The sequence below is a fragment of the Falco biarmicus genome, chromosome 16, assembly GCF_023638135.1.
Source record: "Falco biarmicus isolate bFalBia1 chromosome 16, bFalBia1.pri, whole genome shotgun sequence".
NCBI classification, from domain to species: domain Eukaryota; kingdom Metazoa; phylum Chordata; class Aves; order Falconiformes; family Falconidae; genus Falco; species Falco biarmicus.
In genome coordinates this window covers 10,628,302-10,643,976 of record NC_079303.1, presented here as the reverse complement: position 1 = coordinate 10,643,976, position 15,675 = coordinate 10,628,302, and the positions used below count along the sequence as shown (strand labels likewise).

At 55.4% G+C, this 15,675-nt stretch overlaps 1 protein-coding gene across 1 annotated transcript; it reads right to left on the bottom strand.

Annotated features, from left to right (window-relative positions):
* Nucleotides 1–511: 511 nt before the first annotated feature.
* On the bottom strand, nt 512–7,274 carry LOC130159878 (T-cell activation Rho GTPase-activating protein-like). Its single transcript, XM_056361907.1, has 9 exons — nt 7,189–7,274; nt 5,561–5,680; nt 4,556–4,640; nt 3,409–3,468; nt 3,022–3,183; nt 2,828–2,937; nt 2,423–2,618; nt 2,141–2,197; nt 512–601 (listed from the first exon to the last, which is right to left on the bottom strand). The coding sequence occupies exons 1-9, from the start codon at nt 7,272–7,274 to the stop codon at nt 512–514; spliced, it is 966 nt and encodes a 321-aa protein (XP_056217882.1).
* Between the last annotated feature and the right edge of the window lie 8,401 nt (nt 7,275–15,675).

The window sequence follows — 15,675 nt, the reverse complement described above, 5'->3', positions numbered from 1 at the left end:
AAACCCTCCCTCCGGCCCCCACGATCCGTCCCTAAAACACTTCCCCTCTGGCCCCCAGTCCCTGCTGGCCCTGAAGGCCGGCCACAGCACTTGGTTTCAAGCCTGAGCTGGTCATGTCATGGCTGTTCTGGAATGTGGTACAGTGAAAGAAGAGATTGAAATGGCAAATGTTCCCCCCCAGAGTGGTCCCATGCTGGCAAAGGTTGTCCGAGGAGGTTGTGGGCTCTCTGTCCTTGCAGATCTTCAAAGGCCAAGGGCACACAGTTCTCTGCAACCTGCTCTAGATGAGCGTGCTGGAGCAGAGGGCTTGGCCCAGAGGACCTCCACGGGTCCCTTCCAACCCCACCCTCCTGTGTGGCTCTGTGCTTTGCTTTTCCTCCTAAAGCTCCTCAACTCAGCCCCGATGCCCGCTGGAAAGGGTGCTGGGGCAAGGGATGATCCCAAACTCCTCCCCGAGGGTCCTTCCCAGCACAAGAGCTCCCCACTCCGGAAGACACGATGGCAGACACGGTCAGGAGAGGGAAAAGATTCTTTTATTGTCAACACCAGCTGCGAGGGCCCAGGAGTCACAGCGGTTCAGCCGGTGAAAGTCAGTCAGCACCTGCAACGACAGAGTCAGAAAGCTCTGCTAAGCCCCCAGAGGCAGGAAGAGGCAGGATTTGGTTCCCCCTTCTTTGGAGGACACTGTTTCTGAGGAATTCCTCATGGCCCAGAAGGGAGAGCTCTTGCTGGCCTCCACTAGGGGCCTTCTCCCCAGGGGTGACCTCCCTAGGGAGCTGTGCGTGCGCAGGGATGCTGACAGTGCCCCTGTGCCACGCAGCAGGGCTCGATGGGGAGCCCCTGGGGAGCTGCCGTGGGGCTCATCCCAAACCCTGCTCAGCACCAGCCCTCGCCGGCCCTTGCCAGCCAGCTGGGCTGACTTAGGGCCGTGTTCAGACTCGGGAAAGATGGGCAGCAGCGCCTGGTACGCACCTGGCCTTCCTGACGTGCTGCACCGTCCTGAATTTTCTCAGGTTTGGGCCCGCAAAGTCATTTCCTCTCTTCTCCGTTTTATTTTTGCTGTGCTGTCCCTCTCCTCTGCCCAGATTTCTTTTCTCTTTCTTTGTCTCGAGTTTTCCTTCTCCTGGTGGGATCCTGAAAAACTTTCCACCCCACAGCGTGATGAGAGGGGGAAAGCCCCAAGCCCCTGCAGTGAGCTCTCAGGTCAGGCAAGGGGAGCTCTTCCTACCTGGTTTCCTGGGGCAGGCTGGTCAGTTGTTGCAGGCATGCCGGGGACTCTGCCGTGCCCTCGGGGGTGGCTGGAGGCAAATCTGGAGGTGCCTAAACCAGAAACGTGGGAGGTAACGGGTGGCAAGTAAGGGCCTGGGGTAGTGAGGGCCTGACTGCCAAATTGCCATCTTAGCTCTACAGAGGAGATGCTGGTTTGCATCATGCACATTTTGCACAGTCCAGCCACTGCAGCCTAGACTTGATGAAGCTGCGATGGAATAGGATCTGAGCAAAAGCCCTCTCAAGGTGACAGCTACTCCCTTCTGTCCTTTTGTGGGTGTTTTGTAGGTATGTTTTGTTTGATGAAGCAGATCATACTTCATGAAATGCATTCCAGAAACAGCCTTTCCAGTTTTCCTTAACACGTACCACGCTGGGGGGAGAGGAGGAGCCCCAAAGGCACAAGAGAGCGGCTGCCAGGAGGAGGCCCAGCGGCTGCTTGGCCTCCTGGGAAATTACTGTCCCACTTGAGACATGTTGTCCCAGTGTCTGTGGAGCTGCCGTACCTCTGCCGCTTTGGGCCCTGCCCCTGTGTCTCCCCCAGCTCCTCTGTCGATGTCCAGCAGAGAGGCGTCTGCATCCAGAAAGGCTTCTGCCGGACGCTGGGTGTCTGCTGTGCCTGCAGGGCCACTTTGCTCTTCGCACTGCAGCTCTGGAAAGCAAAAGCACGTGCAGCAGCGCGACTTCTTGGAAGTCAAGTACATCTCAAGCAAAGCCCAGCCAAGCCCTACACCGCTTGTCTCCTCAACGTTGAGGTTTCTGGCATCCCGAGCCCCAGTGTCTGTGACAAGCCTCAGCCCCTCCTCCTACCTGTGCGCCTGTCCATGGGTGCTGGCACCTCCTCGGCTGATGGAGGGGAGAGGCCGGCCACCTCCCCCCCAAAGATGTCCCCGCAGTTTTCAATGAGGAACTCCACCAGCACGTTCACCTGCAGACATGAAAGCCTTGGTCTCAAGCCAGGTGCCTGCAGACATGTCAAGCAGCCTTTCCCACTGCTGACCCTTTGTCTGCGCAGGTGGCTGCGGCTGGGGGTTGCTCTTCCAGGCACCCAGCCCACCAGCCCTGGCTCAAGGGAGGAGGCAGCCAGGGACCTCTCAACAGCCAAGCTCCGATGGGCCGGGAAGGCAGCAGCCGGCTGCTGGGTAGGGCGTACCTTCTCGGTCACTGCCAGCATGGCCTGCAGCGGGAGCAGGTCCTCGTTGGGTGGGCTCAGCAGGTTGGGCCCGATGCAGATGGCCAGGTTGCTGCAGCTCATTCTGCTGGTGGCTGCGTTGTGGCCGATGTGCTGCAGCAGGGCCATCAGCCGCTTCAGGAGGAGGAGATTGGCCACAGGCAACTTGTCAGCCACCCTGAGGGAAGAGGAAGACAAGGCTGATGAAGCAGAGGGTGCCCACAGCCGTCCCTGCAGCTGGCCCCAGGCGGGTGGGAGCCAGCAGCCGTGTTGCACAGCTTTGCAGCTGCCCGAAAAGACAGCTTTCTGAGGAACCCATGCCTTTGCAGGCAGGTCCCAGAACTCTCCCGGTCCCTGCTCAACAGGCCGGCGGCTGCCCACACTTACGCTTTCAGCTCCTCCACCTTGGCCTGCTTGCTGGCCCTCTCCATGGCTGCCATCCAGTCCTCGTAGAGGTCGATGACGAGGAGCTTGGTGGGGATGCTTCGCAGGAATTCCTGCAATGCCAAGGGCTGCAGGTGAGCCTTTGAACGCTGCAGGCCAGCCAGGAGCTCCTCCAGCTGCAGCTCAGAAGCGCTCACCTTCAAGATGACGGCCAGCAGCAGTGCAGGCTGGCTTCCCACATCGACTTCCGTGCCGCGGTCCAGGGCCTCGCGTAGCTGCCGAAGTTCTGTGCCGCCGGCAGCTCTGCGGAATATCCCCTCCGTCGTCGGTCCTTCCTGGTGCAGGACAGCCAGCAGCTCCTGCAAGAGATGCAGGACAGTGGCTTGGCTGAGGAGCTGCCCTGCAGCAGCGGTGGCCATGGCCAGCGCTCTTCCCCAGGCTGGGCTCTGTCCTCCTGCAAAGGGGCTGGGAGCAGAGAAGCGTGAGCCATGGGCAGAGAGCCCAATTCCCCAGTACCTGGAGCCAGGGGACGCTGCCTGTGGACTGAGTGGGGGGCTGGGGACCCCGTGTCCAGGCTGGCTTACCTGGATGGGCCGGGGCAGCGTGTTGTCCTCCCCACAGAGGGCTGCCAGGGGCTGCCCAAAGAGCGCCCTGCTGCAGCCGGAGCCCGCCTGCCCTGGTGCCTGGGCAGCGGCCGGGGTGCGCCGTAGAGCAAAGGGCCAGGGCAGCCCCATCCTCCTCCTGCTGCTGCTGCTGCTCCCTCCTGCTGCAAAGGAAAACAGAGTAAGACGCCATCAACGGAGAACCCCAGGCCAGCGGTCCCAGAGCCTGCCCTGCCCTGCTCTGTCCTGCCCGCAGCGCGATGCTGTGTAGTGCGGCAGGACAGGCAGGGAGCCAGCAGCTGGAACCGTGGCTTTGGCCCAGCAGCTGTGGCTTGGAGGCTGCCGAGAGCTGGTGTGCCACCAGGACAGCCTGTCCCAGCCCTTGCCCTGCCCTCCTGCAAGCTGTGGGCAGCCGCAGAGGCTCTGTGTCCTGCAGAAGCTCATGCAGCGGCCGCTCTCCAGCAGGTGTCCTTGCTAGTCCAGGTGCTGTCCTCCCGTGCGGTGCCCAACCTGCATGGCGACACTCAGGGGACAAGTGAGCACAGTTCAATCCACTGCAGGAGGCTGCCTTTCTTTCCCAAACTCACCTGGCTCGTGGCAAAGTCCCCCTGCGTTTGCAGATGGGGCCGTCGCAGGCCCTTGCTTGGGATGAGCCTGCAAGAACCAAGAATCGGGCTGCGCTTGGAGAGCAGCCCCGCAGCAGAAAGGGCCAGCGGCGAGCTGCCCCCCGGCACCAGCAGCCTAAGCATGGCAGAGCTGGGACCCTCTGGCCTCCCAGGCTCTCTGCCCCGTGCGGCAGGTTTCGTCCCAGCTCCGCCAGCCAGCCAGTACGTACCAGCGTTCCTGGTGTCTCCCCAACCCCCTCTGCTGCGGAGTGGTACTGTGGGAACCCCCGCCCTCCTGCACATGGTCACCCCACTGGCTGCACATCCCAGCACAGCCAGAGATGGGTGCAAGGCAGCCATTCTCACCTCTGCCTGTGCCTCCATCAGCCTCTCCAGGCTCCTGGCGCGCACTGTCCTCCACTGGGCGGGAGAGAAGGAGGGGAAGAAGGTGAGCAGCCATGGGTCTGCTGCTCGGCTGCAGGAGCAGTGCTTGGGGACAGGGCCCAGAGCAGAGAGACACTCACGGCGTGGCGGCGGCTCAGCTCCTTCTCCAGGAGCTTGATGGATGTTAGGCGGGTGACGCGGGCTCCCGTGCGTCCTTCTGGTGTCCTGTGCACCGGGAAGGGAGAGGGAGAGAGCTGGGTGAGCCCCAAGCCGTCTCTTGTCTCTTGTCAGGCAGCTGTGCGCGAGAGCTGCCTGCAGCCCCAGGGGCACCTTCCCCAGCTGGGGGCTGTGTTCCCCCGTGGGCCCAGCTTCTCCTGGAGCACCCCCCCCCCGGCTTACCCCAGCAGCGTGGCCACCCACAGCTCCTTCAGTGCCTGGGAGCTGCAGAAAGAGAGGAGAGACAGCGTCAGGCCCTGCTGCCCCCAGCCCTGGGCAAAGGTGGGGGCCTGCACAGCCCTGCCCCGTGGGGCAGGACAGAGGCGCTGTCAAAGCCCTGGGTTGCTCTGTCCTGCCTGAGCAGCTGTATTTGCCCTTCCCTTCTGGGGGCCAAAAGGTGACGAGGGGATGCAGGATGGGGAAGCATCCCCCATCCCTCCCTCCCTGCCACCGAGCTGCCTGCTCCCTGCCCAGGCTCTGCACGCAAGGCAGAGGCCAGTCTTCACGGGATGGCGTGGGCACGGCTGGGAAGCTCTCCTGCCCGACCACGACTCACCCAAAAGTGGCAATGCAGGAGCCGGTGGGCCAGGCGAGGATGACAGAGGTGCTGTCCTCATCGGTGCCTTGCTCCTCCTCCTCCTGTCCCTCCTGCCCCGCAGCCTCCTTCCCGCTGCTGAGCACCCACAGCTGGTCCAGGGCCAGGCAGAGCTGTGGGCGCAGGCTGGTGCCATGTCTGCAGAGAGCAGAAGCCGGCCCTGAGCTGGAGCGGGGCTCCTTGGGCTGGGTCCCCACGCGCAGAGCCCTGTCCCCCACCTGCCCTTGGGACGGACGTTGGTGCCTCCAGCACCGAGGGGCCGGGGCCTGGGGCTGGTGCCAGGGTGTCCCTGGGCCGGGGCTGGGGGGAAGGATCTGGGCTCTGAGGGTCTTACCGCAACTTGGCGACCACCAGTTCCTTGTGGAGGAGGAGCAGGCGCCTCTCGCTCCTCTTGCGGCCCCGGGTCAGCCGCACGTCTGCGCTCAGCACCGGCTCGGCGTCGCTGAGAGCCTCCCTGCAGAGCAGAGAGCGGCGGGCATGAGCAACGTCAGTGCTGCGTGGCCCAGCTGTGCCCGCGTGTCCCCGAGCCCTGGGGGAGCCCACCTGGAGCTGCAGCAGCAGCTGGCCTGGCCCATCCTGCCCGGGAGAGGAGGGCCCTGGCCGTGCAGCGAGGAGGGGGCCCAGCCGGCGACGGGGAGGCTGGGAAGCGGGGTGCTGGTGCTGTGGCAGCGCTGCTGGGCCAGAGGCTGCCTCCTGCCAGCGCCGCTGCGTGCCAGCACGGCTCTGCCCTGCTGCCTGTGGTGGCCGTGGGCTCCCCGTGACCAACGGTCTGAGCCCAACGGAAAGTGGGCGGGGCCTGCGGGGGCGGGGCTGGGGCCCTCTCCAGTATGGCCGGCCCTGCCTTGCCCGGGGGAGCCCCGAGCAGGACAGGGCAGGGGGCAAGGGCCACCTCCCTGCGCCTGCGGCCAGCGCTTTCACCTGGCTTTTTGACAGGGTCCTGCTCAATAAAAGAAGCTGTTTTTCCTAGAGATGACCATTGTGGCTAGAGGCAGACTCCTCTTGGTGGAGGCCGGCCTAGCCGTTGGAAGGCCTCTGGCACACAGGCCGTGCTAGGCCTCAGGCCCCAAGGCGCTGGAATTGGAGCAGGCCCACCGGGAGGAAAAACTTCCATTTTTACCAAAAGACGGGGGGACTAGCAGCAGTAAAGAGCCGCTCGGGTCCTGCCAGGCGCCACAGGGAAATGAAAGGTGTGGTGAGCTTCGGCAGGAATTGTGGTGCCCCTGGAGCACCACCCTTGCTTGGGAAGGCTTTATCCCACCTGGGTGTTAAGGCTTCACCCTTGGCGATCAGGGCTGGATGAGCACCACCCAGGAGCCCCTGCCCTGTTAGCCATGACCTTCACCCAGCCGGTGGCCAACACGGCCAGGGGCGAGTTTGTGGGGTAGGCCATGACCATGGCAAAGAAGGGACCCGTAGCCAGCTTTTGATGGCCCGTGTCTGGTTTCACTGTTGACCCTAAGCAATGCCTTGCTCCAAATAGAAGCGATGCAGAGAGTTACACACCCGCCCTTTTCAGGAAAAATGCAGGACATCAGAGACATGTAGCAAGTTCTCTGCTGGCTGTTGTACACTGCAGCAAGAAGCAGCGTGGGTCCAGTGGCTAATGCTGGAAGGGGAATTCAGCACTTCTGGGAAAGGGATATAAAGGCACTCTTGTGGGCCAGGCTGGGATTGGGGAGGCTGGGTGGGTGTCTGGGGTCCCAGCTTTCCTGCAGTGCTGACTGTGTGCCTGCTGCTTGTTCTTCCCTGCAACGCCGGTTGCATCCACCTGCTGGGGCTGTGCTTGGGAAGGGCACCGGGGGTGAGCAAGCCCATGGGAGAGGGCTGGGGGGAAGCTCTTCTCCAGAGATCTACCAGAAACTGTCCAGAGCATCCGAGAGGATGCTCTGTGTGACAAGGGAAGGTGCCCGTTGGTCCAATGTATGGAGCCTGCAGGGCTCCCATCAGGGTCCTTTGACCTACCCGTCCTCCAGCCAGCAATCCAGGTGCCCCTGGGGGGTCCCATGTTGGTCTCCTGAGGTACCCTTTAGCCCCGGTGAAGGTGTCATGCCTCAGTGTGTGCTTGCAGGGCATGTTTCCTTCCTGCTGACAAGGGCGGAATTGCAGTTAAATGCCCCTGGGCGATCCCGAGCCAAAAGCAGATTTTTTTCTATGGGCCACACTGCTTTGCAGTCCATGTGTGTGGTTCAGCTCCTGCATGGGAGCTGAGGACACGAGGTGACCTAGCTCTGAAGCTGGCCACTCTTGCTCCAGGCAACTCCAGTTGCTTGCGTTTTCCTTCAGCTTCCCCAGCCTGATGATCTCCACTGTCACCTCCTCCCTGTCCTACAAGAAGTATCCCTCTCCAGGCCATTAGGACAGTGGCACAGCACTCAGAATCCAGATCACTGGTAGAGAAGTAGGACAGAGGAAAAGAGAAGTTCTCCTTTGAAAGAAATCCTTGTTTGTCCTCCTTTAGCTACCAGTGGATGAAAAATACGGGGACAGAATTTCAGGCCAGCCACAGCACTGGCTTTCAAGCCTGAGCTTGTAATGTCATGGCTGTTCTGGAATGTGGTACAGTGAAATGAGAGATAGAAATGGCAAATTTTCCCCCCCAGAGCGGTCAAATGCTGGCAGAGGTTGTCCAAGGAGGGTGTGCAGCCTCTGTCCTTGCAGATCTTCAAAGGCCAAGGGCACACATTTCTCTGCGACCTGCTCTAGGTGAGCGTGATGGAGCAGAGGGCTTGGCCCAGAGGACCTCCACGGGTCCCTTCCAACCCCACCCTCCCGTGTGGCTCTGTGCTTTGCTTTTGCCCTGGCGGAGATCTTCAGGGACTTTGCGTTCCATTTTGTGTTGCCTTAGGGCTACAATGTGCTGTGGTTTGGGGGCAACAAGGTTATGGTATGCCAGAGGTCAGGCGAGTTAGTGTCAAAGTGTGTTATTGTTATGGACAGAACCTGTGTTTGTTGGCCCTGTGTTCCTGGGGTTATGGCATTTTTATCATGTGTTCTGTGTGGTGATTTTTTTTTTTTGTGGAGAGTGCCTTTTTTCAGCTATTTTGCCTTTGTAGGGTTTGCATGGGGGCCTCTGGTTTGTGTACCAAGTTTCTTCTGGTTGTTTTTCTGCTGTGCTGGTGGACGGTGGTGTTTTTTTCTGTCTTGAAACCATCGTTACAGGCCTAGTATATCTCCTGCAGGTCAGGCAGTGTCACTTCTGGTGTGGTCTGACTCATTTCTGGTGAGTTGGTAGGTAGGTATGGAGGACTTGTGGTCCCTCCATGGAGGATGACTGCTAGAGGACTAAGAGGCAGATCTGTGGAGGGGTGAGAGGACTGCTGGCCCATAAGTAGTGACTGTCAGAGGACTAAGTGTACTTGAATTTACGTGGGCTTCCAAATTCATGGTTGTTTCTCCTGCCTTGCGGAAGAGCCATGGGAAGTCACCAGCCACACGGAAGGATAAAGGGTTTCCCACGGCTACGTGGCTTTTTGGGTTTTGCTTTTGAATAAGAAAGTCCTGTCTCTACATGAGTAGAACTATAAACGGTCAATTTTGCCAACTTCAGAAAGCAGGGAGCAGCACTTTTCTGCTGTGCCTCACATGGCGGCCAGGGCACGGTGAGAAACAGCAAGTGAGTTTCTTCCTGGAACCTTCTCCAGGGGAGCAGTGCTGCACTTGTCAAGGTGAGGGGTTTTTTGGCTCTATACGATTGCAAATGTGAGGGGTTCATTTTCAGAACACAGCTATTAGGGAGCAGAACATTTGTGCTGTGCCTCACATGGCTGCAAGGACAGAGTGAGAAACAGCAAGAAAATTCCTTCCTGGCACCTGCTCCAGGGGAACAGTGCTGCCCTTTCCCAAGATGTATTTTTTTTTGGCTCTTAAGGTCTGCAACTCTGAAGGGTCAATTTTGCTCACCACAGAAAGCAGGGAGCAGAACTTTTGTGCTGTGCTGTTCCTCACATGGGTGCCAGGGCAGGGTGAGAAACAGCAAGAGGATTCCTTCCTGGCCCCTTCTCCAGGGGAGCAGTGCTGCCCTTTCACAAAGTGAGCACTGGTTCTGCATGAGTGCAAAATGTTTGGGTCAAATTTCTCACCACAGGAAGTAGGGAGGTGAACTTTTGTGCTGTGCCTCACATGGCTGCCAGGGCAGGGTGAGAACAGCAAGAGAATTCCTTCCTGGAACCTTCTTTATGGGAGGAGTGCTGTACTTTGCCAAAGGGACTTTTTTTGGATCTTAACGACTGCACCGCTGAGGGATTAATTTTTGCTCACCACGGAAAGCAGGGAGCAGCACTTTTGTGCTGTGCCTGACATGGCTGCCAGGGCAGGGTGAGAAGCAGCAAGAGAATTCCTTCCTGCCACCTTCTCCAGGGGAGCAGTGCTGCAGTTTGCCAAGGTGAGGTTTTTGGGCTCTGCGCAATTTCAAAGGTGAGGGGTCCATTTTCTGACCACAGAAGGCAGGGAGCAGAACATTTGTGCTGTGCCTGACATGGCTGCCAGGGCAGGGTGAGAAGCAGCAAGAGAATTCCTTCCTGCCACCTTCTCCAGGGGAGCAGCCCTGCACTTTGTCAAGGTGAGTTTTTTGGGCTGTGCATTATTGCCAGTGTAAAGGTGTCCAGTTTCTCCCCACAGAGAGCAGGGTGCACAACTTCTCTGCTGTGCCTGACGTGGCTGCAAGGACATGGTGAGAAGTAGCAATAAAATTCCTTCTGGAACCCTCTCCAGGGGAGCAGCCCTGCACTTCCCCAGGCCATGTTTTTTGGTTCATGGTTTCCCAGGCCATGAGTTCAAAAGTGCTGTGTCAATTTTCTCACCAGAGAAAGCAGGGAGCAGAACTCTTGTGCTGTGCCTCACATGGCTACCATGCACGGTGGGAAGCAGCAAGAGAATTCCTTCCTGGTACCTTCTCCAGGGGAATTTCCCAGCTCCCGAGGGACTCCTGGCACTGGCTGCAAGGGGGCTCCCAGCCGAAGGGTGGGCCTGGGTGTTGTTGGGGTGTTAATTGGTGATGTCTCCTTTCCTTAGTCACGTTAACACTTTGGGATAACAAATGGATGCTTCGCTCCTGTTGCTCTTTTATCATATCGCTCACAGTAACTGCCACTGGTTCCTTTTATCATATTGCATGCTATTTTCTTTTATTGCAATATAAGAAACTGCATTTGATATATTCCATTATGTGATATACTTGATAGATTTGATTATATTTGATGTGGAGTTCAGCTTTGCTGTCTATCCAGTCAGCCAGCAAAACAGAATTTGATGTAGTCGGCAGCATACGAAGTAAAACTCTCTCTATTTAGGAAAAAAAAAAAAAATGTTCCTCGACTTGCTGTTGTCAGGTGGGAACCATTGCCTTATGGTGTTTGGGCCAGAGTGGTCTGGTGGTGCTGGGCAGTTGGGCCATGCCAGGGACAGAGGTTGTGGTGTCTGGCGGGACGTTTGATGCCACTGTATAGATTCCACTGTGTATACGTTTATGTCCAGGGATTCTGTTAAGGGAAGGCTGCTGGCTCGGCAAAGGGACAAGATGTCTGAGCTCCCCGGTTACCACGCTCTGATTTGCTGTGTAGCTCTACGTTAAACACACCTGCGCACAAAGGTTAGGCCAAGCTGACTCTCTAAAGCTGTTAGAAGTGACGAATTAAGGGACCTCTCATGCAGGGAGTCAGCCTTGGGAAGGATGGGGAACAAAGAATGGATGGGGAAAAGATCTGCGTTCTCTTCAGTGATGCAGAAAGAGCCTCTGGGTGAGGACGTTGTGGTCGCAGGAGGAGACAAGCCGATAAGAGTGCTGCGATCCGCAGAATGTTGGTTGGAATTCGGATAAAGGTAATTGTTGTGGGGGGAGATCGTGACCTCTGACTCAGATAGCCCCCCGAGAGAGGGCAAGGCCCCGCTTGGGGAGCACGGGGAGCTAGTAAAAAACCTCAGCAGTGCTGTCTGAGGGTGTGTGCTCGTTTGCATTAAAGCAAGCAACTTGTAACCCATCCCGTGCCTGACTGAAAATGCATGTGTAATGCGCTATGAGTGTGCAAGTGCTCTGCTGTCCATAGTGCGTACCCTCGAGGAACTGGGTGAGCACGCTCAGAGGAAACATTCCCCCGTGCTCCCAGCACTGCCATAAAGAATGCCGGCCTTCTGAAACTTGCAAGCAAGGCTTAGAGGGTTTTTCTCCCTGACCGACTTTATGGTATCATTCCCACCATACTGGAGAAAGCAAATCTTTTTCTGTTTGGTGGTGAAAGCAGCTTGGGGAGCGTCACTGAAGTGCAGCACTTTTTTAACCTCAGGTCTAAAGTGCCACCGGTCCTACCGTGGAATACATCCTTCCTCAGGCTTTCAGCAAACGGAAAGGATGCAACAAACCCACCCCACTAAGACGTCCTGCGCTTTTTTTATCTTCCCTGGAAGGTGGGCACATGACCCTGTTGGGCCATCTGTGCCACCTGCCTGGGAGCCAAGATGGTGCCTTTGCATTTCAGGCTAAGCACTTACCTTCTTTTTTTTCCTTTTCAGCGACTTTAGAGCCACCCTTAGGGAGGCTGGTTAAGCTGGTTTATGTACAGCTGGTCACCAGTGGAGGGAAACGGTAAGCTCCGCTATTGCCTCTGGTGTTTACTTGTTACCTTGTCGCTCGTTTGAGTGATCTTACCGTGCCCCGGCAAGCAGAAGCTATCACGCCACTTTAGGCCTTGGTCTAATAGTCATGCAAAGCAATACTGAAAGTCATTCTGAGATCTGGAACAGGCCCCAATGTGCATTTTATAAAAGTGCATCTTGGCTGCTCTTTATCTTTGCATGGGTTTTTTTCCCGTTTCTCCAGACTGTTGAAGCTCTGAAAGGCGCCAGTGAGCTGCTCTCCCTCAGTTTGCTCCTTTGCCTTTGGGGAGTGCGGTTCATGTTTTCTTCATGGCTTTGCAGAGGAGAAAATCCATAAATACACCACCTTGCTTTTTTCACCTAAGCTAATTTCAGAAACTGCCTCCTTTAACTTAGACATGAAACTCTTCTTAACCTCTTTGTGCACTTGTAGAAAAGCAGGGTGGGGTGGGGGTTGGGGGGTGGGGGTGTCTTCAGGAAGTGCCCGCAAAAGAGCCTGTGGGAGACCCTGTCCCTTGACTCACATGTGGGGTAGTGAAGAGCCTGAGAAAGTCATGGGTGTTTTGGTGTTCACCAAAGCAGGTTTTCGGTTTGGTTTTTTTTTTTCTTATTGTCTTGTTATCTCATGTAGCTTATGCCACCAGGTAGTGACAGCCCGGGGGTGACAGGAGGGGACAGCAGGCAATGGCAGCCTGGAGGGTGACAGGAGGGGACAGTAGGTGGGGACAGGCCTGGGGGGGGGGGTACAGGAGAGGACAGCTGTTGGGGACAGCCTGGGGGGTGACAGGAGGGGAGAGCAGGTATTGAAAGCCTGGCGGTGACAGGACCTCAGGCGCCAGATCAGGCCGCGAGAGGCTGAAGGCGACTCACTGCGACCTGCAGGTCACCAACGCCTAGACCATGGAAGGCGCGTGGGGGCGGCAGGCGCGGGATGCGGGGACCGGCCGGCTGGCGGTGGCGCAGGTGGCCAGTGAGGCGATTGGGCCGCGGCCGGCAGCGGTGACTTGTGCTGGGGCCTCAGAGCTGCTCTTCCGTGGTTGTGCGCTGGCAGCTGGCGTGAGGGCTGTGTGCGCAGCCAGGCACAGCAGCGTACGGGGTCGATGTGCGGCACCGTGCGTGGAAGAGGTTTGGTTTCTGGGAACCCTTCTAGGTAAAACGATAAGGAAATGTGGGACAATGCCTTGTAATCACAAACCTGCCAGATTTCTTTGAAACCCGGCAGAGAAGGCTGAACGTGATAGAAAAGGAGTGGATGGCTAATTTGAAGGGGAAAAAAGTGGGTTTGGTGACTGAAATTTGTCTTCAACTACTTTTACTCCACCGCATTGCCAAAGTGGCGCTTGGCTGCTGCAGAAACTGCTCAGTAGCAACGTTTTGGATCAAGAGTGTATCTGTGAGTGAGAATCTATGCAGACCCTGGAAAGCCATCTTGTAGACGGGTGTTCTGTCTCAAGTATACTTGGCATTTCTTGCTAATACAGCTTCTTTGCTACACCAAAGACATTTTCATTCAGATGTTATTGAGCATCATTTCTTCGTTTCTTTCAAACGGTGCATTTTTTTCCTGGTACTGCGTGTTAAACGGTGTCAGGGCAATACTGAAGTTTTATGGCAGATCACTTATGGTGAATATACCTAGAAATGTTCTTCGAGAAGCCCTAAGTTCTTTTGAATCTCAGAAATGGTGCTTGATTCTCAGAGACGGTAATGGTTTCGTATTACTTAGCGTGCTGTTTCAGTTTGGTAATCTACCATCTGGCAAAGCTTGCATGTGATTAAAGACTTTGGGATATGACAGAAATAAAAAGACTTGGAAACCGTTGCCATTCCTTAAACATTCAAATTTTATCGGGTGTTTTGTTTTGGTTTTTTTCTTTTTTTTTTCCTGTGGTTCTGTGACATTCTCACAACAGTCTTTTCTTTACAATGTGTACTCATAGGTTTTTTCCCTCTTCCTGTTTGATGTATTAAAACTTAAACAGAATAACATGTCTGCTGCGGTAACTGTAACTTTGGCCCTAGCCTTTCAAGTGGTTGGACCTAAGCACGCTGTTTACCTGCAGATAGGTAAAGTATGTTCAGGAGAGTATCTGTGAGGAGACTTAACAGCACGGTGTTAGGGGTCTTGGGGGTGTTACGGGATCGCGTGTCATACGGCGGTAGAGATAGACATGCAGGTAGAGGCAGATGTACAGGTTGTGACACAGATACTTAGTGGAACTTCTGTAAGGGTGTCTTCCCTGTGAAAAGGCAAAAATCCCCCAGTGGTTGTCAGAGCAAAGCTAAGGAATACATTTCAGTGTCATACACATGTATGCGAGATTTTGGGGTTTTACACACAACCGTGAATTTCCGTTTTTATTGAACAGCCTCTACGTGCTTAAAGTCACCTTCAGAAGATGAAGGAAAGAACTCGGCCAGGATGTTCTGCCTAAAGGGGGTTCTCGGAGATCTTCCCTGTGGAGATACGGTCGTGGGTTTTATAACTTGGTGCAGGAGTCCTGACTAAATGGTGACGTGATCTTGGAAAGACCCTTCAGTGAACCTTGAGTGAAGATGGCCAACTTGTTCAGATTTTTCGGGGCCGCGTGATCACGGAAATCTCGTAATAGCAGCAATGCTAATAGAAGCTAAAAGTAAACAGGATTTTAAACATCACTGGGGGAAAAAAAAAGAAAGAGATGGTGGACTCTCTTTGAAGATGGTGGGAAGGCAAAATGGATGGTTGGGATGTGTTTGAAAAGGTGGGAGGCAGGGTGGGGGTGTCCTCTTCCGTGCTCGCTGTTATAGAGACATGTTCTAGGGTTTTGTAAGCTAACAGGAGCAAAAGCAATGTAAGTGAGATCAGGAAAGAACCTCATGCTTTAGCAGACTCTGCTTTAGTGACTTTAGAGACCATTTTGCTGTTGGCATTGAAACGATTCCAAAAAAATGGAAAAGATTTTGCTGCTTGTGTTTGACTATCAGACCTGAAGATTTCTGGAAAGGTAACCTGAGACGATAAAAGCATGACGCTGTGTGTAAAATGTTGGGTTTGTATCTGTAAAGGGATTCCCTGAAGTGCTACGTCACGACATGTCAATATCACTCTTACAAACTGACTGATGCTTTCTCTGTATTGATGTTGTTTCCAGAATACACAGATGATAATGCCCTGATTCCGGGGAACTCATCGGTAACTGTTAGGGGAGTCCCCGTCAGAGGAGTTAAAGCTACCGGCAAAACAGACCTTGGGTAAGTAGCCATAACACGTTGTGTTCTTTGGGAGGGGTTTCAGTGCGTTCACCTTCTTTGTGGCGGTTAGTTTACGGAGGCATTCAGGTTGTATCTTTCTTGTTAAAGCTGCTGTTAAATTGTGTTGTGACAGGGCAGATTTGAAGGTGTCTGTCCCAAAGCAGACTTAGATTTTTCAGCCTGCTGGGACGTGGCATTCAAGCTCCAACAGTGGTAACTGTTCAGACGTTTGAATTGGGTTTGTTCTTGGGCTTGGTTTTTCTGAGAGTCAAGTTCTCCATCCTGTTTCCTCTATGCAGAGAGATTCCTTATTGTATGCTTTTGCTTTTAGTGCTTTTAGAGTAAACGGAGAGACACATTGCAGTGTGAACCGGTGATTTGTTCCCATCTGCCAGCAGTCCGAGTCTCCGTGTTTGACTGCTTCCTTTGTCTGGGGGAGGGGGGCAGGGTATTCTTACACCCCAAAGGGGGTGTGTGTGTGTGTGGGCTGCATGCTGTCTCCAGAGGAAGGACTGAGAGTGGCCAGCTGGCAAACCATGCAAACAAGAAGTTTCATTCTTAAGTGCTTCCTATTAGATTCCTAAAGACAATGTCTATGTCGGGCAAGAGAAAAAGAACAACATCCTA